The sequence below is a fragment of the Aythya fuligula genome, chromosome W (assembly GCF_009819795.1).
Source record: "Aythya fuligula isolate bAytFul2 chromosome W, bAytFul2.pri, whole genome shotgun sequence".
In the NCBI taxonomy this organism is placed as follows: domain Eukaryota; kingdom Metazoa; phylum Chordata; class Aves; order Anseriformes; family Anatidae; genus Aythya; species Aythya fuligula.
In genome coordinates, this window is record NC_045594.1 from 17,572,911 (window position 1) to 17,597,875 (window position 24,965).

The 24,965-nt window shown below is 41.0% G+C and overlaps 1 protein-coding gene across 1 annotated transcript in view; it reads right to left on the minus strand.

Annotated features, from left to right (window-relative positions):
• LOC116501384 (homer protein homolog 1-like) overlaps positions 1–24,965 on the minus strand; it is a 164,489-nt gene that overhangs the window by 54,423 nt on the left and 85,101 nt on the right. Inside the window, exon 7 of the mRNA XM_032206909.1 lies at positions 23,994–24,136. Within this exon, the coding sequence (XP_032062800.1) occupies positions 23,994–24,136 (143 nt within the window). The remainder of the gene's footprint in view (positions 1–23,993; positions 24,137–24,965) is intronic.

The following is a 24,965-nucleotide window of genomic DNA, read 5'->3' on the forward strand; positions in this document are numbered from 1 at the left end:
GATCAAGGGGAGCCTGTGGATGAAGCATTCTTGCTTCAACTACAAGAAGCATCATGCTTGCAAGCTCTCATCCTGATGGGGGACTACAGCCACCTAAATGTCTTCTGGAAAAGCTGCACAGCAGGCTGTAAGCAATCCAGGAGACTACTGGAGTGCATCAAGGATAACTTCCTGGTCCAGGTATTAGACAAACTAAACAGAGAAGAAGCATTAGTGGACCTGGTGCTCACCAATGCAAATTAACTCATTGAAGAGGTTAAGACTGGAGGCAGACTGGGCTGCCTGACTGGAGGCAGACTGACCATGTCCTGGCTGAGTTTGTGATCTCAAGTACTATGAGCAAAGAGCAAAGTCAGGACCCTGAACTTCTGAAGAGCAAACTTCCAGCTGTTTAAAGACCTAACAGATGAGATCCCATGGAACACTGTCCTTAGGGACAAAGGAGCTGATCAGAGCTGGCAACTATTTAAAGACACTTTTCTTAGCGTGCAAGAGCGCTACATCCCCATGGGTAAGAAATCAAGCAGGGAAGACAGGAAACCGGCATGGCTGAGGAAGGACCTGCTCGTCAAATTGAGGCACAAGAAGGAAATGCATAGGCAGTGGAAGAAGGGACATGTGGCCTGGGAAGGGTACAGGGATGCAGTCCGGATGTGCAGGGATGGGATAAGGAAAGCCAAGTCACAGATGAAACTAAACTTGGCAAGGCATGCAAAAAATAACAGGAAGGGATTCTATAGGTACATTGGTCAGAAAAGAAAGGCCAAGGAGAGCGTACCCCCTCTGACGGATGAGAAGGGTGAACTGGTAATGACAGACATGGAGAAGGTTGAGGTATTCACCAACTTCTTTGCCTCAGTCTTCACTGCCAGTCAGGCTTCCCACGTCTCTTGAGTCCCTGAACCTCGAAGCAGGGCCTGGGGGAGCAAAGTCTCTCCCACAGTAAGTGAAGAGCAGGTTTGAGACCACATAATGAAACTGAACATGCATAAGTCTATGAGGCCCGATGACATGCATCCCAGTGTCCTGAGGGAACTGGCTGATGTAGTTGACAAGCCACTCTCCGTCGTATTTGAATAGTCATGGCAGTCAGGCAAAGTCCCTGGTGACTAGAAAAAGTGAAACATCGCTCCCATTCTTAAAAAGGGCAGAAAGGAAGACCTGGAGAGCTACAGACAGGTGAGCCTCACCCCTGTTCCTGGGAAGATCATGGAACAGATCCTCCTGGAAGCAATGTCAGAGCACATGCAGGAGAAGGAAGTGAACTGAGAAAGGCAGCATGGCTTCACCATGGCAACTCCAGTAGTCAGAGAATCATCATAGAATCATAGAATGGCTCAGGTTGGAAGGGACCTTGAAGATCATCTAGTTCCAACCCTCCTGCCATGGGGAGGGATGCCACCCACTAGATCAGGTTGCCCAGGACCTCCTCCAACCTGGCCTTGAACACCTCCAGGGATGGGACATCCAAAACTTCTCTGAGCAGTGTGTTCCAGTGCCTCACCACCCTCTAAGTGAATAATTTCCTCCAAACAGCTACTCAAACTCTCCCCTCTTTTAGTTTAAAGTTATTCCCCCTTGTCCTGTCATTATCTGACTGAGGAAAAAGTTGCCCTCCATCTTTTTTTACAAGCCCCCTTAAAATACTGAAAGGCCGCAATGAGGTCTCCCTGGAGCCTTCTCTTCTCCAGGGTGAACAACCCCAGCTCTCTCAGCCTTTCTTCATAGGAGAGGTGCTCCAGCCCTCTGATCATGGCCCTCCTCTGGACCCCCTCAACAGATCAACATCCTTCTTGTGCTTTGGGTCCAAGACTTGGATGCAGTACTCCAAACGGGGCCTCACAAAGGCAGAGGAGAGGGGGAAAATTAACCTCCCTCAGCCTTTTGGCCACTTCTCTTTTGATGCAGCCCAGAACGCTGTTTGCCTTCTGGGATGCAAGTGCGCACTGCTGTCTCTATCTGAGTTTTTCGTTTACCAGAGCACCCAAGTCCTTCTCTGTAGGGCTGCTGTCAGTAAGTTCTTCACCCAGTCTGTACTCATGTCTGGGATTGCCCCAACCAGGACCTTCTCCTCATGAACCCATGTTGGCTGTGACCAAGGATCACATTGACCTTCAGGTGAAATATAGGAATTCAGAAACTCAAAGCGTTTCATGTACCACTTTTCATTTGCATTTAGCCTTTCAGTTTGAGCATGTTCTCAGATTTTGAATTGTTCGAAGCACACATTCAGCCCATGAACAGAAGAGTTGCCTTTCTGTGGGAGTATTGCCATGGAGGTCGATAAGCCCCATGGTTGGTGATAACATCCGACTCCTAACGATGAGGCCATGAGGAATGTAAAGAGTTTAGAAGGAACAAAGAAGGGTGATTCAGGAGACAGCTTGCTGTCTCGGACTGCTTGTTCTCAATAAAAGTGGAAGTTATTGTCATTAATAAAGAAATTGAAGTTACTGATCCCTAAAGAACCCTGGTGTCTGTGTGGTCTTTATGCCACAGCTTTCCAGTTGTTTTATAGACAGTCCTGTTATTAGCCATCTCTTGTCTTATGCTTTGATTAGTATCTTACTGTGGCAGGGTCAAAATCTTTGCAGAAGGGACTTAATGGATGAAACTGACTAAAGAAGTTGAGTAATGGTACAGTTTCCACTACCTGGCAGACAATTATGTATTGGAAAGTGGTGGCTATATCCTACTTAGCTTCACCATCTAAATCCATGTTCTGTACTTGTAATACAGCCTTAATCATATTAGGATCCATAGAAACCACCACAACACAGACAACCTTTCAACATGGAAATTTATCACTGAGGAATAGACTACAAATTATATTCTTTTTAAGGAAGGAAAATTTCACTGAAATATTCTCCACAGTAACCCAGCACCCAAGTATAGTGGTGTTCGCTGCTTATTGAAACACTAAAGGTCAATAGCAATAGAAGAGCTCTTGAAAGGCACTTTGTGGGATGCTTAAGATTGGACATTAACACAAAATTAATGCTTCAGCTATGATCCTTATCAGCCAGGGATTTAGATCCTATTCCTGACTCAAGTTAAAGTGTGGGAAAAAGAGGAGTCACTCTTCTACACAAGAATCAATGAATTTTCCAAGCTTCTTGTATTGTCCTCTAGTGTACTCCAAATGTATTTACATAGGTGACATTTGAACTTTGTTTCTCATTAAATTTAAAATGTTAACAACAGTTTCATATGTCTTTTTTTACACTGTATCACAATGCAAAAGACTTATATTTAACCTGAATCATCACAGTAGCACTAATAAAATCCCTGATTTCTCTGAAGAGACTCAACTTCTATTTTCATTTTATTCTTTTAAAAATATTGCATTTTTGTCTTAGTCATTAAATTTTATATAGTAAAGAGACACTAGGTTATCTTTTCATGAAGGTCATATAGCATAAAACAAAATCAATAACTTTGTTTTATAACATTTAGCCCTTTGCAAGAGCAAGCATACCTAATTAATTTCTAGCTTTTTTTTTTTTTTTGCAGTAAACGTTAGTACCTTGCAGACCTAAAAATTTATCATATACTCCGAAAAAATAAAAAAGAAAAAATAATCTGTTCTTGTTCCTTTACTGAAATTACATTGAAATTGCTTATCAGTATCACTAGAAGCATTTTGGTCTTGTACATTTGTAATGTAACTCCTATTTTTCACAAATGATAACTGATAAGCTATTTTTTTTGTCTTTACATTACTGTAGAACACTAGGTATAATTCCTTGCTGTTGCTATGGTGCTGACCATTTCTAATATTCTAATAGAACTAAATTTTCAAAAGCAATTCAAGTTATTTAGGAATTTATATCCCATTTTCTAAAACAAATAGGCATTTGGCTGCAAAGAGTCAAATTGACTTGGGCTCCTCTGGCACTTAATCAGTTTATGGAAGCAATTAGATGATGTGGTTATCAGAAAGTCAGATACAAGGAAATGGTAACCCTGACACTAAAAGGATCTGAATTATGGATACTCATTCTGCAACTCACTTGTACACACAAGAATTTAAAGCAGTTTAACTGTAAATTCACACTTTGAATTAGTACAGATTAATTTTCCTGATGACCCTGGGCAAAAAAAAACCAACCACCTGTCTATGTTTCTTTCAAAAATCCTACCTATAACAACAATTTGTGTGTGCATTGATACGATCCATAATCTGTCAGCAACACAACAAAAGATATATGCAAATCTACATTGCACGTATTTGGAACTATAAAAGGACTCTACACAAAACAGTAACTGTGTCTTACGGACAAAAGGACACTGCATGGGCCCAGAAGGGATCTAGTGTCATTGCTATAACATGTAGATGTGGTTCAGACCACAGTCCTTGGTGCCAGGGACTGTTTTGTTTAGCTCTATCATTGCGGCCAATGAGATTGCTGCAGCTACAGGTTGATTCTACACAGATTAACAGAGATTGTCAGACTTGCAATGACAGAGTGAAGACAGATACAGCTATGCTGGACTGGGCTGAGCAACTGCAACCAGGTTGCACCATGTACAGCAATGAGGTGGCTAAAGGGATGGCTTCTAACCCTGTAAATCAGACGTACACCATGTGCCAGAGGTGGAGATCCTTGGCACAAGCCTCTGCTGCATTTCTAGATACTGTCACAGCTTAAACTTGAGTGTGTTGTGCCTCTGCTGATGACAACAGCTGTTAAGAGTAGTTGAACATGAAAGATCTGCAAGCATTTATTTTAGATCATTTTTGAACTTTCTGTCAGTGATACCACAGGATATCTCAGTCTAAGACCCACTTAATGCTAGTTCCTGTCTTACTATCATAGCAAACACTGAATTTAGAAGAACAATCATTACAGCTGCAAGGCCTTACAAATCTACTACCACGAACAGAAAGATATTCTATAGAATGACCTACAAAAATATTTATATATTTTTTATATATTATATTATATTTATATATGTATATTAAATATATAATCAAGAAAAGAAGGACTAAGAAGAATCTCCATCTTTCATTGGATGTGGGGGGAAACAGTAACAAGAGATGAGGAAAAGGTTGAGGTACTTAATGCCTTCTTTTCCTCAGTCTTTAGCAGCAAGACTAGTTGTTTCTTTAAGAAAACAAAACAAAACAAACAAACAAAAAAACAGAACCCAGCATCTTCCTTATTTCATTGGTGGTTGCTAGTTATTATTTACTCAGTCTAGACTTGGAGTTCTAAAAGATTTTAGATTTCCTTTAGCCTCTTTTCAGAATAATGCATAGGTCAGATGATTTGGCTCCTAACTCAGCTGGAAGTTAAAAAGAAAATAAAATATAGACCAGTTCTTCCCAATTCAACACTTATCTGAAACAACAATTTCAAAAAAGAATATAAAGTTTTGCTCCCTGCTCCTCTCCACCCCCAATTTACATAACTTATCACAAATCCTACAAGGATGCAGAGTATGAAGTTGTGTAAGTTTTCCTAGTTGTCATTTAACAGATGGCAGAACAGATCCTGAGCTCCCATGCTTTCACAAGGCTATGCCTACATACCACGGTAGTGTAAGAGCATGTTTATTTTCTAATACTGCGAGCTCTATTTCACTTTCATTGATAAGGCATCTGGAATAGAAAAAGGGTAGGGCAAACAGCATCATATGAAGATGTTTAAAAGACAACTTTCCTGAGCCTACCACTTGTCGTGGTTCCGCTCGAGTGGGCAGCCAAGCTCCACCACAGACGCTCTCTCACTCCCCCTCCTCAAAGAGGAATGGGGAGAAAATATGTAAAAAGGGCTCAAGGGTTGAGATAAGGATGAGAAAATCATGCAATAATTATTGTAACGGGCAAAACAGACTCAGCATAAGAAGATAGTAAGATTTATTGCTCATTACTAACAAGCTAGAGAAGTGAGAAACAAATGAAAGAAACCAAAAGCACCTTCCCCCCCATCCACCCTCTTCCACCTCCTCCCCCCGAGCGGCACAGGGGAACGGGGGAATGGGGGTTATGGTCAGTCTACAGCACTTCTTTTCTGCTGCTCCTTCTTGGTCACTCTCGTCCCCTGTGCTGTGGGGTCCCACCCACGGGATGCAGTCCTTGATGAACTGATCCGGCGTGGGCTTCCCATAGGCAGCAGCTCTTCCAGAACTGCTCCAGATATGGGTCCGTACCACGGGGTCCATCCCTCAGGAGAAAACTGCTCCAACCTGGCTCCCCTACGGGCAGCAGCTCCTGCCAGGTCACCTGCTCCTCCATGGTCTCCTCTCCACGGGCTACAGGTCCGGCCCGGAATCTGCTCTGGCAGGGGTCTTCCACAGGCAGCAGCCTCCGTCGGTGCAGGGCCACCTGCTCCACCGTGGTCTCCTCCACGGGCTGCAGCATGGAACCCTGCTCCACCGTGGTACTCCATGGGCTGCAGGGGGACATCCTGCTTCACCATGGTCCTCACCACAGGCCGCAGGGGACTTCTGCTCCGGCACCTGGAGCACCTTTCCCCCTCCTACACTGACCTTGGCACCTGCAAGGCTGTTCCTCACTCCCTTCACTCTCCCAGCTGCTGTGTGGCGCAGCATTTTTTTCCCTGTCTTAAATATGCTCTCACAGAGGCGCAAAACAACATCGCTTATTGGTTCAGCTCTGGAAAACAATGGGGCCCTTCCCAAACATGGGGCAGCTTCTAGATCTTTCTCACAGAAACCACCCCTATGGCCCCCTGCTACCAAAACCTTGCCACGTAAACCCATTACACCACTGTACTAAACACAAGCCCAGGACAGAGGATTCCTAAAATGCTAAATAAGAATTAAATAATAATACTAAAATCTCTGGAAAGCGTAGAAAGAAGGTGTCACACAATCCATGCTGTCATGTAATTATATTAGTTTTAAATTTCAGAGTATTTCCTAAATAAAGTGAATATGTAGAGTCTCAGTCATACTGAATAACCAGTTAGATCACAATTTGTGCATGTAGGAAGCTACTTTACCTAACCTCTTAAAATTCAGACCAACCTAACCTGAATATATTGCCTACACAAACAATCATTTGATTTGAGACAACAAATGCATGCCTTATTAATTTTTTTTTCCTTCAGCTAACTACAAGTTGGGATAACTTACTATCATCATGAAGCACAATTTAATTTTAGGGGGTTTTGTTTTGTTTTGTTTGAGCTATGTTGATTAAATAAAATGACTTTCTAATTTCCTACGTGGTTTCAGTCTCCTAGAAGAATGGTTTCCAATATTCTAACTTGAATTTAGAAGCTAAACCCTTTGCATTTCATGACAGAAAGATATCATTACACTGAAGTGCCACAGAGTAAAATTTGCAAAGGCAACAACGCTACAGTTGAAGTTCATCACGATGAATGCTTTATTACTGTGTACTAGAGAAAACAAAGTCCTAGACATATCAGCCATTTTATTTCATCAGCCATTTTATTTCATTCCAACTTCCTTCATTTGCCAAATGAACTAAAAGCTAATAAAGAAAACAACCCTCTTATATTCTACTTCATTGCTGATTTGTTCCAACACATTTCATTACTGACAAAACTTCATGGCTATTTGGTGTCACTGTGAAATACTTCGATGATGCTTATGAAAGCAATGCTTATGAAAGCAATGCTGTGCTCTTCAAGCACGGCATTGCTAGTTGGTTGAGGGAAGTGATTACGGGGCCTGGAGCATCTTCCTTATGAGGAAAGGCTGAGAGACCTGGGTCTGTTCAGCCTAGAGAAAAGAAGACTGAGAGGGGATCTCATCAATGTGTATAAATACCTGAGGCGTGGGAGACAGAGGGATTTGGCCAACCTCTTTTCAGTGGTTTGCAGGGACAGCACAAGGAGTAATGGTCACAAGATAGAGCCCAGGAAGTTCTGCAGCAACATGCGAAAGAATTTCTTCATGGTGAGGGTAATAGAGCACTGGAACAGGCTGCCCAGGGAGGTTGTGGAGTCTTCTTCTCTGGAGATATTTAAGGCCCGTCTGGATGCCTACCCGGGCAGCCTGCTCTAAGGAACCTGCTTTGGCAAGGGGGTTGGACCCGATGATCTTTTGAGGTCCTTTCCAACCCCTACAGTTCTGTGATTCTGTGATTATCCCTCTCTACTCTGTGCTGGTGCGACCTCACCTCGAGTACTGTGTGCAGTTTTGGGCACCACAGTACAAAAAGGATGTGAAACTATTGGAAAGTTGTGGAGAAGGGCTATTAAGATGGTGAAGGGCCTAGAGGGAAAGACGTATGAGGAGCGGCTGAGGTCACTTGGCTTGTTCAGCCTGGAAAAGAGGAGGCTGAGGGGAGACCTCACTGTGGTCTACAGCACTCTCATGAGGGGGAACAGAGGGGCAGGTGCTGATCTCTTCTCTAGTGACCAGCGATAGGACCTGAGGGAATTGTGTGAAGCTGTGACAGGGGAGATTCATGCTAAATATCAGGAAAAGGTTCTTTACCGAGAGGGTTGTCACACACTGGAACACGCTCCCCAGGGACATAGTCATGGCACCAAGCCTGTCAGAGTTTAAGAAGTGTTTGGACTGTCTGAATTTTTGGGTAGACCTGGCACCTGTGTGGTGCCAGGAGTTTGACTCAGTGATCCTCGTGGGTCTCTTCCAACTCGGGATATTCTATGAATTCTATGAATTGTCAGTTGTCCACATCTCACCAAAGTGCTATCAGAAACTTGAATTCATCTCAGCAGAGACCCCTGTTATATGATCAAAACACTGATGAACACAAACTGTTTTCTGCCTGTACTATAAAACACTGGTGGCATCTACAATGATATTAAAGGAACTCAAAAGATGTGATACTTCAGGTATAGAAAGCTTCCCTAAAGCATAAAACTGAAGAAAAATTACAGATGTTGATCTCCATTTAGCTGTATTCCCCATTTTATTCTTCAAATTAACTTTTCCCTCAATAAGAGAATATATTAAATACATGTACTTCAGATTTTTGATAGATAAAACAATCCACTTTTGTGTTTATGTGTGCCTACCCCTAACCTCTACCCACATCTGCAGGAAGAAGGTTGATGCCATTGAACTTCCACTGCAAGAGGTCTGCCTACCACAATGCAACAGAAAATGATCATTACAGTCATCCTGACACAATTATTTTCAGTAATGCAACTGCTGTAGGTAGAGCCTGCACACTATTTATGTGCATTCTGAAATGGCTTACAATAAAGCAACTTTGGACTTCTACTTTATCAGTGAGATTTACTCTAGGCTTCTGGAGGCTTAAATTATCTTGATAGGAACCATCACCTGGAGAGTGGGTTGAGTGAATGAAATAGCCTACCAGGGAGCCATGGCAGGGTGACAGCAATGCTGGGGAATGCAGTACTGTGTTACCTCCATAGAAAACAAGCAGCACAACTCTGATTCATAATGTTGGCAGGAGGTACAATTCAATGCTGGACCTGGTAAAGAGGGCATAGTTGGATGAACTCCATCTTCCCCAGGTTTAGATATTTAAAAGTTAAAAGTAAGCATCCTCAGATAGCGATTCATCTGACCAGTCCTCAGTGCCTATATAGGATGAAATGCATTAGACACTATTGAAAGCAAAATTTTTAGGCCCCGGTGTCACATGAATATGGCAAAATTTGTAGGTTCTCCCCCAGAGAACCCAGGACACAGCATTCTCCAAAGGAATCACTACCTTAACTAGGTTTACTTGTAATGCCTAGCTTTATGTAAGGGAGAAGCAATCTTAATTCATCTGACAAAAATGACACACTCCAGAGAGTATGATATTAATAAGACAGTGTGGATCTTTTGGATTAGGCTTAAAACTAAGCTTTTTACCTTATGTAGGTCCTACATCTCTTGTAGGGATGGAAAAAGATCCCTCAAAGCATACACAGATTATGAAATTGTCATCTCTGTTCAAAATACGTTCTAGAAAAAACAACAACAGCAACAACCAACCAACCAAAAAAAAACCCCACAATAAAACAACTTTGATGAAATATATGTTTTTAGAAGGGCTTCATTTAAATAGGAAACAATTCTTTAAAAACTGCTAGTACTCATGGTATATATTTTTAATATAAAGAGTTTCCTAAACTGCATTTCTCTCTGACAAAGTTTAGTTTTTAAATATGAGTTCTTTCTGAAAGTGGGCAGAGGTAATCCATTTGGCTGGATCCTATCAATAAATATGAAAAAGACCAACAAGTGACTTCATCGAGTTCACCCTGATTTCTTTATACTGTGCAGACAACCTTATGTTGGCTCTGAACTGGAAAAGTCAACAGACACAACACAGTTTTTTCCTAAGCCAGGCTCCACACATGCCTGGAAGTAAAAAACATATTCCAGGGTATAGAAGTGTTCATCCAGTTCTATCTAGTCCCCCCTACTGTGTGGCCACTGGAGGAGTCTGTTCCAACTACTTAAGGTACAGTCGCTGATTAGCTTTAACTATGGCAAAGGAATAGGAGCTACATCCACCTCCAAAACTCAAACTTCACCTCTGCTTCCTCTTAACCCAAGCAGAACTTGGCACAACAGTACATCTATTTCATACCTTCAAAAGGAAAAGAATCCATAACTGAAATTAAATATTTGTTGCCAGCTATCATTGGCTCTGACTTCCATGGTTAGTCCCCCAGATGAAAGTTATCTAATTAATCAAAAACTAGCCAATTTCTAAGACCATATGGGCTTCATTAACACAACCTGAGCACCTTGCAAAATGGAAAACACTCCTCTATGGATCTACGTAGTGCATTTTAGGTGAATCCACAATTAATTCACCATGACTGAAAGTGAAAATGCTCCACAACTTAAGACATTTGGCACCTTATAACTCAGTCAAATATAATGTATATTTCTCTGCCCCATATCTAATCATATCCTTATAAATGCCAACAAGAATAAAATAAATGACAGGTTGTTAGGCTTAAATCACTGCAGAGGGATGCTAGCCAGACTGATTTCTGCTTCCAAAGCATCCTTCTCCTCCAAGGAGAGAGGGGAGATAAGAATAGAGTAATACGAAAAAGACTAGAAGGAATAATCCATTGATCATTTCATCTTCAATTTGAGTTGTTAAAGGCTGAAGGTATTTTTTTTATATTCTACTTGAAAGTTTGAGAAAAATAGTTTTATACTGTTCAAAGAATAATAATTGTTTAGTCATTAACATTGTTATCGTATTTGTATGTTATCATCAGTCATTCCAGACAGCAGTGAAACCATAAAGACACGTCATATAAAAAAATAAATCAGAACTTCATATCTATCTATATGCAACTTGTCATACGAGAAGTACATGACTCATGATCCACAACTACACCTGAGACAACACAGAAGATAGAGTAATGTGTTGGTATCAGTAAGAGAAAAACGTTTGAAAAGAGGAACAAACTGAAAGGTTTGGATTTTAGTTGCTTTTTTGTTTTCTTTTTTTGAGCTTTTTTAAAAGCTTCTTTCTTTCGGAAGACTTCCTTTTACCTCTTGTCTTCTCAGTAAAGCAGGAAACTGATTCCTGATATACAGGTGCAATTATAGAAGTACTCAAACAACTAGGCAACTGGAGATATTTCTTGAAGAAGAATACACACTTTGAAAATATTGAAGAAAGTATGGTTTTGGGGCATAGGTTTATCTGGGCTTTAAAAGAATAAAGTATATTTTAAAACCGTATAATTGTTATGAGTTGAAAAAGATTTTAAGATAGCAAAACTGATAATGTTGGCTTTCTGATCTATGAAATACTAAATTTTCACTTGTTTTTTTTTGAGCTTTTTTTTTTTTTTTTTTTTTTTTTAGCTTGTGGATTTTGAATTAGTATTAGAATAGTTCAGTTGGAAGGGACCTACAAAGATCATCAAGCACTGCCTGACTACTTCAGGGCTAACCAAAAGTTAATGCATATTAATAAGGGCATTATCCAAATGCCTCTTGAACACTGGTGGTCATGGGGCATCAACTATATCACTAGGAAGTCTGTTCCAGTGTTTGACCACCCTCACACAAGAAATTTTTACTAATATCCATTCTGAACCTCTCCTGGCATAGCTTTATGCCATTCACAGAATCACAGAATCACAGAATTGTAGGGGTTGGAAGGGACCTCAAGAGATGATCGGGTCCAACCCCCCTGCCAAAGCAGGTTTCCCTACATGTCCTGTCATCAGTTACTATGGAGAAGAGTCTGGCACCTCCCTTTCCACTTCCCCTCCTCAGGAAGTTGTAGAGAGCAATGAGGTTACCTTTTAGCCTTCTTTTCTCCAGACTAGACAACACTAGTGTCCTCAGCCTCTCCTCATCCAACGTGCCTCTCCTCATATGACGTGCCTTTTATCAGCACTGTTGCTTTCTTCTGGATGTATTCAAGTACCTTAACATACTTTTTATACTCTGGAGACCAGAACTGCACACAGTACTCCAGGTGAGGCTGCACTAGCACTAAATGTATCAGGAGAATCACCTCTTTTGACTGTCTGGCTGTGTTTAATGCACCCAAAAATGTAGTTTGGCCTCTTGGCTACCAGGGTACACTGCTGACTCATTCTGAGCCTAATATTGACCAGCAGCCCTAGATCCCTTTCTGCAGAGCTGCTCTCTAGCTACTCATCTCCTAGTGTCTGGCGTTACTCTGTCCTGGGTGCAGAACCCAGCATTTACTTTTGTTGATTTTCATGCCATTGTTGATTGTCCAATGCTACTATGTATTTAGACCCCTCTGCAAGGCCTCTCAGCCCTTGAGATTGTCAACACTTTAGTATCATCAGCAAACTTGCTAAGGATGCATTACACTCTTGCATCCAGATAATTGATCAAAAAGTTGAAAAGAACTGGCCCTAGAATTGAGAATTGTTTAACACCACTAGTGTTAAACAAGATAGTAATGTGTATTGTTCTGCAGCATACTGAAAAGTGATCTGAAGGCAACAAATCCTCCATTTTCTTTAATTTCCTTTCTCTAGAACTGTGTAACCATTTCAATAATTTCTATGCAGATGGGAATATGTAACCTGAAACCAAAGTCTAGACTATTCTCCAATTTCGCAGAACCAGATTATGACTCCAGAGTCCATTTTAGAGATAGGAAACAAAAAATGAACAAGTCTGGAAAAGTTTCTTTAGCATTCGTCTACATACAGATAGCTGTTTAAGTGTTATATTTTGTGCTGGTAAAGATAAATGGACTAAGTTTTGCACTTGAAATGAAGCAGCTACATACCAGCTACTAGGAGCTTTTAATTTTCAAACATGCTTTTTAGTGCTTGTTGGGGCATAATCTGAAGAGGTCTATCTTTGGAGAGTCAAAACAGTTGTGTGTACAGATGGGGGTAAACTGGGTGATGCTCTTACCTGCAGAACAGATTGCCATATTGTGGGAGTGTGGCCATGGGAGTTGACAAGCCCCATGGTTGGTGATAACATCCGACTCCTAATGATGAGGCCATGAGGAATGTAAAGAGTTTAGAAGGAACAAAGAAGGGTGATTCAGAAGACACCTTGCCTTCTCAGGTTGCTTGTTCTCCAGCTGTTATGACATGGAAGTTGCTGGTTGTTTGCTGTTGTCAGGCAAAGTTGTTTGACCAATGAATAGTTAGTGGAAAAGTACTGCTGTAGAGCGAATGGTATAAGAAGGGAGCCTGTCCTCAGTAAGAGAGATGAAGTTATGCCCTCAGTGTAAGAGCTGAAGTTATGTCATCAATAAAGTGGTAGCAGCTACTGATCCTAAAAGAACCCTGGTGTCCATGTGGTCGTTTTGCAACACCATATGAACGTCTTGTTAAAAATAGTCAAAATTCCATACACTGAAGAAAGCCCTCTACTTCTGCATCAATAATTACTCCTAAACCAAAGGTATTAGCATGAATGGTTCACATTATCCTGGTCATGAAATACTTTCACACATTAACTTCCCTAACCAAGCAAGATCATATAGTGGAAGTTTGAGTAATCAGACTGAAAAAATTGTTCAAATCTGTCCTGCAAAACATCCCCTTTGCCTCTGTTTTTCACAAAAGGCTTCACTTTTCTAGGGTCATGACTAAGAAAATTTACTTGAGACTCAGGGGATTAATAGCTATGTATTTTTTTCTTTGTAATTTAACGTGCTATTGGCTTTCTGTTTCTGTAGAAGATATTTTTTGGGGGAAAGCCCACACAGTAGTATCAGTTCGGGAAGGACTGCAACACATGGTAGGAATCCCATGTTGGAGCAGGAGCTCCATGAAGGAGCAGCAAAGACATTATGGACTGACCACAACCCCCATTCCCTGTTCCCTTGTATCACTTGGTGGGAGGAGGTAGAAGAGAGTGGATGGAGGGAAGGTGTTTTAGTTTTCTTTTAGTTTTCCACTGTTCTAGTCTGCTAGTGAAGTGCAATAAATTATATTAATCTCCCCACGCTTTCATTTTGCCTCTTATCCATTCCCCCAACAATTAAAATCATCTCTATCAGTTGCACAGAATCACAGAATCACAGAATCACAGAATTTCTAGGTTGGAAGAGACCTCAAGATCATCGAGTCCAACCTCAGATTTGCTTTATTTGAGAGCTTAGCAACACATACACCATGACCATTCTTCTAGTAGTAGATGGAAGTCCTCTCCACTTCTCTTTCCATTTGTAAAGACATCAAATGAAAATGTTATAGTATGAGCTGTTTTATGCTGTGTTTGACATGTCACTGGTTTAAAAACATGTAATGGTTTATGATTTATTACAGAGATTCCCTACAAAAATTTTCAGAAATTGTCACAATCACGAAAGTGAGATACAAGAAAAAATTTACATGACTTTCCTTTTAAATGAATAATTTCCTAGTGAGAACTTTTATTGTGAAGGACAGCCTACCTAAGATAAATACCAGCGGTTTAGGCAGAAATGCAGGAAGCAGTGGTAATTGGGTCAGGGATGGAGGGGAGAGTAATCCTTCTCCATGTGCTTCTTCCTGACACCAGGATCTTGCTGGTGGAGCACAAGAGAGGACAGCAAAGCTACTGTTTCAAAATACTAAAAAAGTGTTGGCTGAGGTGAAGTCAAGCCATACTTCTAAGTTGCTTTATTAGCTAGCCACTAGCCCTTTGCTTACACTGACATCAGGAACACATCACCTTTGAGTTTAGTTTCTAAATGAGTCTCAGGAAATAATAATCTTTCTCAACAGAGTAATTCAATTTACCAGAGTTCCTCTGGTGTGACCTAAAATGTCACAGTTCATTCTAGGCACAGCTAGAGCTGAACTTGGCAAGGGATGCAAATAATAAGAAGGGATTTTACAGGTACATTACCCAGAAAAGGAAGACTAAAGAGAGTGCACTCCCTCTGACAAACAATATTAGAGAACGGGTAACAACAGACATGGAGAAGGCTGAGGTACTCAACGAGTTATTTGCCTAAGTCTTCATTGGCAATCACTTTCCCCACATCTCTCAAGTCCCTGAACCTCAAGGCAGGGACTCAGGGAGCAAAGTCCCTCCCACAGTAAGAGAAGATTGGGTTTGAGACCACCTGCTGAACCTGAACATATATAAGTCTATAGGGCCTGAACACATGCATCCGAGGGTCCTGAGGGAAGTGGCTGATGCAGTTGACAAGCAACTCTCCATCATATTTGAAAAGCCATAGCTGTCAGGTGAAGTCCCTGGTGACCAGAAAGAGGGAAACATCACTGCCATTCTTAAAAAGGGCAGAAATGAAAACCCTCAGAACTATACACTGGTCAGAATCACCTCTGTTCCTGGGAAGATGATAGAACACATCCTTCTGGAAGAAATGTTAAGGAACATGCAGGAGAAGGAGGTGATCTGAGACAGCCTTGCAGGCGCCAAAGTCAGTGAAGAAGGAGAGGGAGAGGTGCTCCAGGCACCAGAGCAGAAGTCCCCTGCGGCCTGTGGTGAGGACCATGGTGAAGCAGGCTGTCCCCCTGCAGCCCATGGAGTACCACGGTGGAGCAGGGTTGCATGTTGAAGCCCATGGAGGAGACCACAGTGGAGCAGGTGGACCTGCACTGATGGAGGCTGTGGCCTGTGGAGGACCCCCGCCCGAGCAGATTCTGGGCTGGACCTGTAGCCCGTGGAGAGGAGACCGTGCAGGAACAGGTGACCTGGCAGGAGCTGCTGCCCATGGGGGACCCAGGTTGGAGCAGTTTGCTCCTGAAGGATGAACCCCGTGGTATGGATCCATATTTTGAATAGTTCTTGAAGAGCTGCTGCCTGTGGGAAACCCACGCAGGATCAGTTTGGGAAGGACTGCAATATGTGGGAGGGACCCCACGTTGGAGCAGGGGACGAGAGTGACTGAGAAGGAGCAGCGGAGACGAAGTGCTATAGACTGACTGCAACCCCCACTCCCCTGTTCCCCTGAAACGCTTGGGGGGACAAGGTAGAAGAGGGTGGATGGGGGTGAAGGCATTTTTGGTTTCTTTCCTTTGTTTCTCACTTCTCTAGCTTTTAATAATAGGCAATAAATCTTACTGTCTCCCTATGCTGAGTCTGTTTTGCCCATCACGATAATTGTTGAGCGATCTCCCTGTCCTTATCTCAGCCCTTGAGCCCTTTGCATCGTATTTTCTTCCACTTTACATTTGAGGAGGGGGAGTTTGAGAGCGGCTGAGGTGGAACTTGGTTCCCGACCTAAGTAAAACCACCACATGGAGTGGTACTGTTGAATATCTTTATATACGACATAGTGCGATCGAGTGCACCCTCAGCAAGTTTACAGTTGACACCAAGCTGAGTGGTGCATTTGATACAAAAGAAGGAGGGAATGCTATCCAAAGGGACCTGGACAAGCTAGAAAAGTGTGCCAATGTGAACCTAATGAGGTTCAACAAATCAAAGTGCAAGATGCTGCACCTGGGTCAGGGCAATCCCAGACATGAGTACAGGCTGGGAGAAGAACTCATTGAGAGAAGCCCTGCAGAGAAGGACTTGGGGGTTCTAGTGGAGGAAAAGCCGAGTTTGAGCCAGCAGTGTGTGCTTGCATCCCAGGAGGCAAATTGCATCCTGGGTTGCGTCAACAGAGGCATATCCAGAAGGTCGATGGAGGTGATTGTCCCCTTCTCCTCTGCCCTTGCGAGGCCCCACTTAGAATACTGCGTCCAGGTTTGGGGCCCCCAGCACAAGAAGTATGTGGGCCTTTTAGTGCAGGTCTAAAGGAGGGCAGCAAAGATGATGAGAGAGCTGGAGCACCTCTCCTATGAAGAAAGGCTGAGAGAGCTGGGGTTGTTCACCCTGGAGAAGAGAAGGCTCCAGGGAGACCTCATTGTGGCCTTTCAGTATTTTAAGGGGGCTTGTAAAAAAGATGGAGGGCAACTTTTTCCTCAGTCAGATAATGACAGGACAAGGGTGTATGTTTTTAAACTAAAAGAGGGGAGAGTTTGAGTAGCTGTTTGGAGGAAATTATTCACTTAGAGGGTGGTGAGGCACTGGAACACACTGCTCAGAGAAGTTTTGGATGTCCCATCCCTGGAGGTGTTGCTGGCTGATGTCATCGCGGGACCTCTCTCATACATTTTTCAACAGTCTTGGGAATCTATAGAGGTCTCAGTTGACTGGAAGGTAGCAAATGTGGTCCCAGTTTTCAAGAAGGGCAAGAAAGAATATCCTGGGAATTACAGGCCTATCAGTCTCACTTAAGTGTCTGGTAAAATTATGGAGAAGATTATTCTGGGAGTTATTGAAGAACACCTAAAGGACAACGCAGTCATTGTTCAGAACCGATATGGGTTCACTAGGGGTAGGTCATGTCCTGGTTTCGGAGTTAATTTTCCTCCTAGTAGCTGGTGCTGTGATTGGGATTTCGGATGAGAATAATGTTGATAACATGTTTTAGTTGTTGCAGAGCAGTGCTTATGCTAAGCCAAGGACTTTTCAGCTTCTCATACTGTCCTGCCAGTGAGGAAACCGGGGGTGCACAAGGAGCTGGGAAGGGAAAGAACCAGGACAACTAACCCAAACTGGCCAAAGGGATATTCCAGACCATCTGAAGTCATGCTGAACAATTAATATGGGGTGGCTGACTGGGGTGGTGGGACAGGCTGCTCGGGGATAAACTGGGCATCGGTCAGCGAGTGGTGAGCAATTGCATTGTGCATCACTTGTTTTGTACATATTATTATTAGCAGCACTATTTAGCACTAGTAGTGCTATTTACCATTATGTAATGGCTTTAAAATGAAAGAGAGTAAATTTAGATTAAATATTAGGAAGGAATTCTTCAATATGAGTGTGCTGAGACACTGGAACAGGTTACCCAGAGAAGTTGTGGATGCCTCATCCCTGGAAGTGTTCAAGGTCAGGTTGGACAGGGCTTTGGGCAACTTGATCTAGTGAGAGATGTCCCTGCCCATGGCAGGGTGGTTGGACTAGCATTCTATGATTGTATGATTCTATAGCACCATGGAATTCAATGCCAGTTTTCACCTTTTAAGTTATAGAGAAGCCTTTTTAAAAAGCTCAGCTTTATCTGTATCCATTCTTGAAGGCTTTCAAAACCCAGCTGGATAAATCCCAGATCCACCTAGTCTGATCTCATAGCTAATCTGCTTTGGCCAGGAGCTTGGAATAGAGACTTCCTGAGGTTCCTCACTACCATAAATTATCCGATGATCTGCCCAAATAGCATTTAAAAGCAAAAATTACCCCGCTCCCCCCCCCCACCAAAAAAAAAAAAGCTAATATACACCTTCAGAACTACTTGGTAAGGAAACTATGCATAACATCATAAATAACGTCCAAATACTGGGATTTGAATATAAATTCAAAATTCCAAAATACCACAAAAATTATTGACTCAGAACTTATCTTCAAAGCCAACTTAACAATTCAACATGATCCAAAGTACTTTCCCTGTGATATATCGAAAATACTAAGTGGATGGTTGTGATACACAAAGTGAAAAATCTACTGAACAGATTTCTGCTTACAATTTTTAATGAAAACTCAGTGAAGGAACATGAGCTAGCAGGATTATTTATTTTTTTTGTCACAGTATGTGATTTATATGCAGCATTAAATGGTAAACTATCTAGACAATAAAATATCTAAGATACAAGCTACTTGAAGTAAGTCGATTTTCACTAAGGGAATGAGTCAAAAATTCATATTAAAACTTGTTTGAATGCAAAAATAGGAATTTTAATGAACAAGCAACAAACACACATCATTATCAAAACATTATGTAATAGAAATTCCAAGCTTCATTAAGTTTAGATGAAACATCATTACATATTACATGAAAAAATGATTAACAGGTTGACAGAAAATTGAAGACACTTAAAATTTGTACCAGCAGAATCCTCTTATAGTAAGTTCTGTTTCTGAAAGTATGTTTTATCCCACAGCTTTCTTAAGTGCCAAGAAATGGAATAAGACTTGTTACAAACGAATGTATTGTTTTCAAGCAGGAAAGATCACTGCCACCAAAGTTACCAAAAAGCCCCAAGCAGCAGTTGCAGAGTTCGCCAGACACACTATCCAGTTTTTATATTTGAATTATATTCTAAGTCTAAGTAAGCTTAGAATAGAATTCCTTTGGGCTCATTCAGACAACTAGGAATTGTATACTATGCACCAACATTATTAAAATTTACATTTAAAAGCCAAGTACAGTCACATCAGAAGTGATTACAAATTTTTAGCAACCTTTCCTTTCTCTCCAAACCCCACTTTATGGTCAACATTTTTTTTTGGTCGTTGTTGAAAAAAATCAGTTACAGAATTTAGAAATTATTGAAAAAAAAAAGTCTGAGGAGACTAAAATTTAGTTAAGAAAGAAAATATGTACTTGAAAAACATTAATTAGTTTAAATATTAGATTTGATTAACTAGCTTTTGTTAGAAAAAAGCCTTCCTGGACTAGTCAGAAAGGACTGATCAGTCATTTCAGAAAATGACTGATCAGTGTCTCAGCGAAGATTTTTTAAATTCTAATGTCAGGCTTGGGCTACTTTTTATTTTCATTTGTTCTGGCAACATTTAATAATGAGAGCATTGCTCAGGCTATACTATATTACAAGAAGTGGAAGTTCCCAAGTAATATTAATTCATAATTCAACATTAATCATCATAGCTAGTTTAAAAAAAAGGCAAGAGGTTTAACTGCAAGAGTTGATCTTTCTGTGCAAGGTTCATAACTGTTTAATATCCTTATCTCTCAAGCAGTTGAGTAGAGTCACACTGCTTGTGAACAGCTTTAGGATTTTCCAGTTAAAGATAAACTGAAGCAACTAGATTGACTTTTACTCTGTTCATGGGATATGAATGGGATTGTAGACATACTAGAGAAAGTTCATTTCAATACTTACAATTGTTTATTGAAACGATTAGAAATTAAAGTTGTAATAACAACACTGGTGACTTAAGCAATGCTTTTATTCAGTTTCTGGGTATAAATGGTCAGAAAATAACTGTAAATACCAAAGTAGTCTAACACTGCTGAAATAACAGAGGCCCAACTGCCTACACTAAGACGTACAAAATGCAGAGAAGAATGCTTGCAGAAAAGGACATATCTGGCCAGAGAGGATGTGTTATAACAAAATTAAATTGAACATTTTTCAGATGTGCAGATTAAAAGTGACAACTAGTAAGATGTAGACTAAAACATGACCTCTGCACCTCTGATTTCTGTCTTTGTTAACTCCTATCAAACCCTTCCAGTTCATACAAAGATATGAAAACACCTTCCCCGATCACTGTTTTGATAAGAACCACCTTCAAACTTTTACCCCATGTCCTCTGCTGCAGAGGCACCTGCACTCAGCTGAGCTTGCTGACTCTCTCAGCAGCAACACGCTTCTCAGCTCACTAGCCATCCAGGCCATGTGGTGCTGTGGCACCTTGTCCTGCCCATGAAGCTCCAACCCTTTCCCCACACATGCCAGGCTCCTGTAGGGTGGCCCCACATGTGCCTTCCCTATGCTCCAGCCTACACTGAGGACCACTCCTTTTGGACCTTCACTGGATAAGCTTTCATTGTCACACCAGAGCAGAATATACCTTTCTTTTTTATGGAAGGAATGAACTTCCTATGCTAGTGTTATTTCAGTGGAGCATAGCCAGCCTCAGTAACTCTCATGTCCCCTATAGCTGAACTTTCCCTTTGCTGAAACACGGTGCTGGAGGAAGAGGCTCAGTGATTGGCAGGAGTTACCAGGGTGCACAGGGAAAGGGTTCAGTGCGGCAACTCCTTTCCATCAAACACAAAGTGCCACCAACACACAACAGCATCAAAAGGGCAGGGAACAAGGAGGAGCACAATCACTTTTCATAGCCCTGACACATGAAAAACCCAGTGAGTCTCCAAGGATCAGGGTGTAAAGTTTTTTTGTTTGGTTGTGTTGTGTTGTGTTGTGTTTTGTTTTGTTTGTTGTTTTTTTTTTAAACAGGGGCAAGCAAACTGCCTTCAGAAAACACCCTTCCAGTCAGCAGAAGCAACTAGGTATGTCTATCTAGTTGCCCACCTAACATTATGAAATGCCTATTCAAAAACATGCCCATTTAGACAGGACTAGCACAGTCCCAAAGGCTTCAGTTTCCATCTCTTTCATGCATGTGTTATATACTGCCATTTTAGAGGGCCTAATTGTTATAGCTAACAAGTAAATTCAGTCAAGGTAGCTGATTTTCAAACTAAGTTCTGCCATCAACTTGAGAAGCGTAATTGTACCTGGGAAATAACTGGTATCTTTTGGAATATATATATATATATATATTCGAATAGCAGTTCCCCTCTGATTGAGGGAAACACACGCACACACAAAGACTTTTATTTCCATATGAAAAAAAATTCTGAAAGCACTCAAAAGCATTTTCAATAATATATTGTCGTGGTTTAACCTGGCCGGCAGCTAAACACCACACAGCCGTTCGCTCAACCTCCCCCTCCCTCTCTGGGACGGGGGAGAGAAACGGAAAGTGAAGCCCGTGAGTTGAGATAAAGACAGTTTAATAAGACAGGAAAATAATAATAACAATAATAATAATAATAATAATAATAGTACAATGATGATAATAGTACTACTACTAATAATGTGTACACACAAGTGATGCACAATGCAATTGCTCACCACCCACTGACCGATGCCCAGCCTAACCCTGAGCAGTCCGGCCCCCCTCCCCCGGCTAGCCACCCCATATCAATTGTTCAGCATAACATCATATGGTATGGAATACCCCTTTGGCCAGTTTGGGTCACCTGTCCTGGGTCTATCCCCTCCCAGCTCCTGCTGCACCCCCAGCCTGCCCGTTGGCAGGACAGAGCAAGAAGCTGAGACGTCCTTGGCTTAGTATAAGCACTGCTCTGCAACAATTAAAACATTGGGGTGTTATCAGCACTCTTCTCATCCTAAGCCAAAACATAGCATTCTACCAGCTACTAGGAAGAAAATTAACTCTGTTCTAACTGAAACCAGGACATATATAAATAATTTATAAATGACCTCAGTTGAGCTTGTCAGTATAAATAAGAGTGGCCTACATACATTTTTATTTATTTATAACAAAAACCGTATCTAGCCTAAAATTCAATTAATTTCAAAGGGTTTTAAAAAATGGAATTTTCTTCAGTAATAGCTCACTAGCTTGAGGCTACCATATGCAAGACAAAACTCTGGTCTTTTGAGAATCATCATAAGAAGTGACTCTCTAAACACAAAGAGAGTGTCAGAAGACCTATTCTAGCTAGTGGTATATAACCAGACAATAAACTAAGACCAGGCATTCACTTTGGATAAATGAAGTAGATAGAAAAATGCAACACATGTATGTTTTGTAACCGATATTTTACACCATCCAAAATTACAGCTGGGCAGTTTCAAAAATATCTTCAGTCATGCTAAATGATGAACAAAGTGTAGTTAATGCATTGGCATACCAGAAAACAAATTTATATATGCAAAAAGAATTTGAAAATCTTGCAGCTATCATTTTTTTTTAAACAAACAACTACTAGAGTGTGGACTTTATCATAAAAATAAACAATCACTTCTAAAAAAAATAATGAAAAGGAACAACTTTTTCTCATTTGAACATGTAAATTATTTTTTTTCCAGGTACATTTAAGAGTATTATTCTCTTACAAAAAATGAAAAGTCTTGAAGGATTCCAGTTCCATCTCTGCTCATTCCGAATTCTTTGCATGAACTATCCGAGGTCCCAGTGCTCCCCAACCTTTGATCAAGAGCTCTTAAACTATTTAAACTGTATCAAGATCATATTATTTAAAAAATAGTATTTATAGCTTTACTCTAAGTTTATTAAATATTTATGTTGCTCTCCATAGTCTTAGTACATAATGTGTGTTACTGAGTGTGTCCCATTTACAATTTCTAATAGGCAAGATATATCCAACTTAGTTCATGGTTTGTATGATTAAATAAAAAGTCATAGTTTTCATAAAGAGCAATGCAGTACAGAATTCCCAGTGCACCAAATTATAATTCAGTCTGAAGCAGAACTGCACATTTCTCATGTTTTGAAAAAAAGTTGAAAAAACTTTTCAACCAACAGAGAACTGTTCACTTAAAGATTTCTTTAAATCGTATAATCCAGAAGTGTTGTAAGAGTCCCTTTTCTTTCCACAACTCATCACTGAAAGGCTGATCCAATGTTATCATTTAAAGAAAACATGCAAAAATAATTTAACTGGCATATTCTATGAAGCACTTACTGTAACTAAGATGTCAGACACTGAAATAATGTTTCCTGTTAAAGGGACAGCTACACTAACCAGTGTTCAAGTGCTCACACTGAGCTGATTAAACTATAAAAAACACATACCACCACCCCCAAATCTTATTCTAAGATATTTCCTTGTACTATTTTTTTTGGGGAGGGGAGGGGGCAAAGGGGGGTAACAAATACTATATTGCAAATATGAAAGCCAGTCCTGTATTATTATTTTTTTTTAATCACATAATTAAATTCTTAACTGTGCTAGGTAGAAGCCACAATATGGAAGAAGGAATTTTAACAAGGAAGGAGATAAATATCACTTAATCAGGATGTGGGAATGGAATCTGTACCTATGAGTAAATGGCAATACGTTCTGGGTTGGTTCAGCCCTTGCGTCCAAGTTCTGCATCACTTCTGGTGTCACTCTCTCATCATCTGTCCCGTTAATACTTTCTGGCGTTAAAGGAGACTGAATATCCCCTCCAGCTGATTCCTTAAGTAAAACAAACAAATGACATATTAGAGTTACAAACCAACTTGTTCGGGAAGACAATATGTGCATAAGTACTAAAATTAATTCTTAAATGAGATACGAATTTTAGGCAATATTACTGTGAGGCTCACTGATTTCCAGCATCCCTCATAGGAATAGATTGCCATAAAATTCATATTATCTTGTACAAAACACAAATGAACTATGATTTATTTGCAAGTATCCATCCTCCTGCTTATTATAGAGCTCTCTCTCTCTTACCTGATATTATTATATACAGCCCCCAGGAGCTGGAAGATGGTGACAAGGAGTGAGATGAAACCTCTATAATCCAATGGGAAAGTGCGTGACCTACATATTTTGAATGTTCAAAAGTCTATGGGGCTAGATGGGATTCATCTAAACATACTGAAGGAGATGACAGAAGCGCTCACCAAGCCACTTTCAATAATTTACTGGCGGTCATGGCTAACCAGGGAAGTCCCTGTTGGCTAGATGTTAGCAAATGTGACACCCATCTACAAGAAGGGCAGGAAGGAGGATCTGGGGAGTTACAGGCCTGTCAGTCTGACCTCAGTGCCAGAGAAGGTCATGGAACAGATCATCTTGAGTGTCATCACACATCACATACAGGACAATCAAGCAATCAGAAGCAACCAGCGTGGGTTTATGAACAGCAGGTCCTTCCTGATTAACCTGATCTCTTTCTATGACAAATGACACACTTAGCAGATGAGGGAAAGGCTGTGGATACTGTTAAACTGGATTTTAATAAAGTCTTTGACACTGTTTCCAACAGTATTCCCCTGAAGAAAGTGGCTGCTTATGG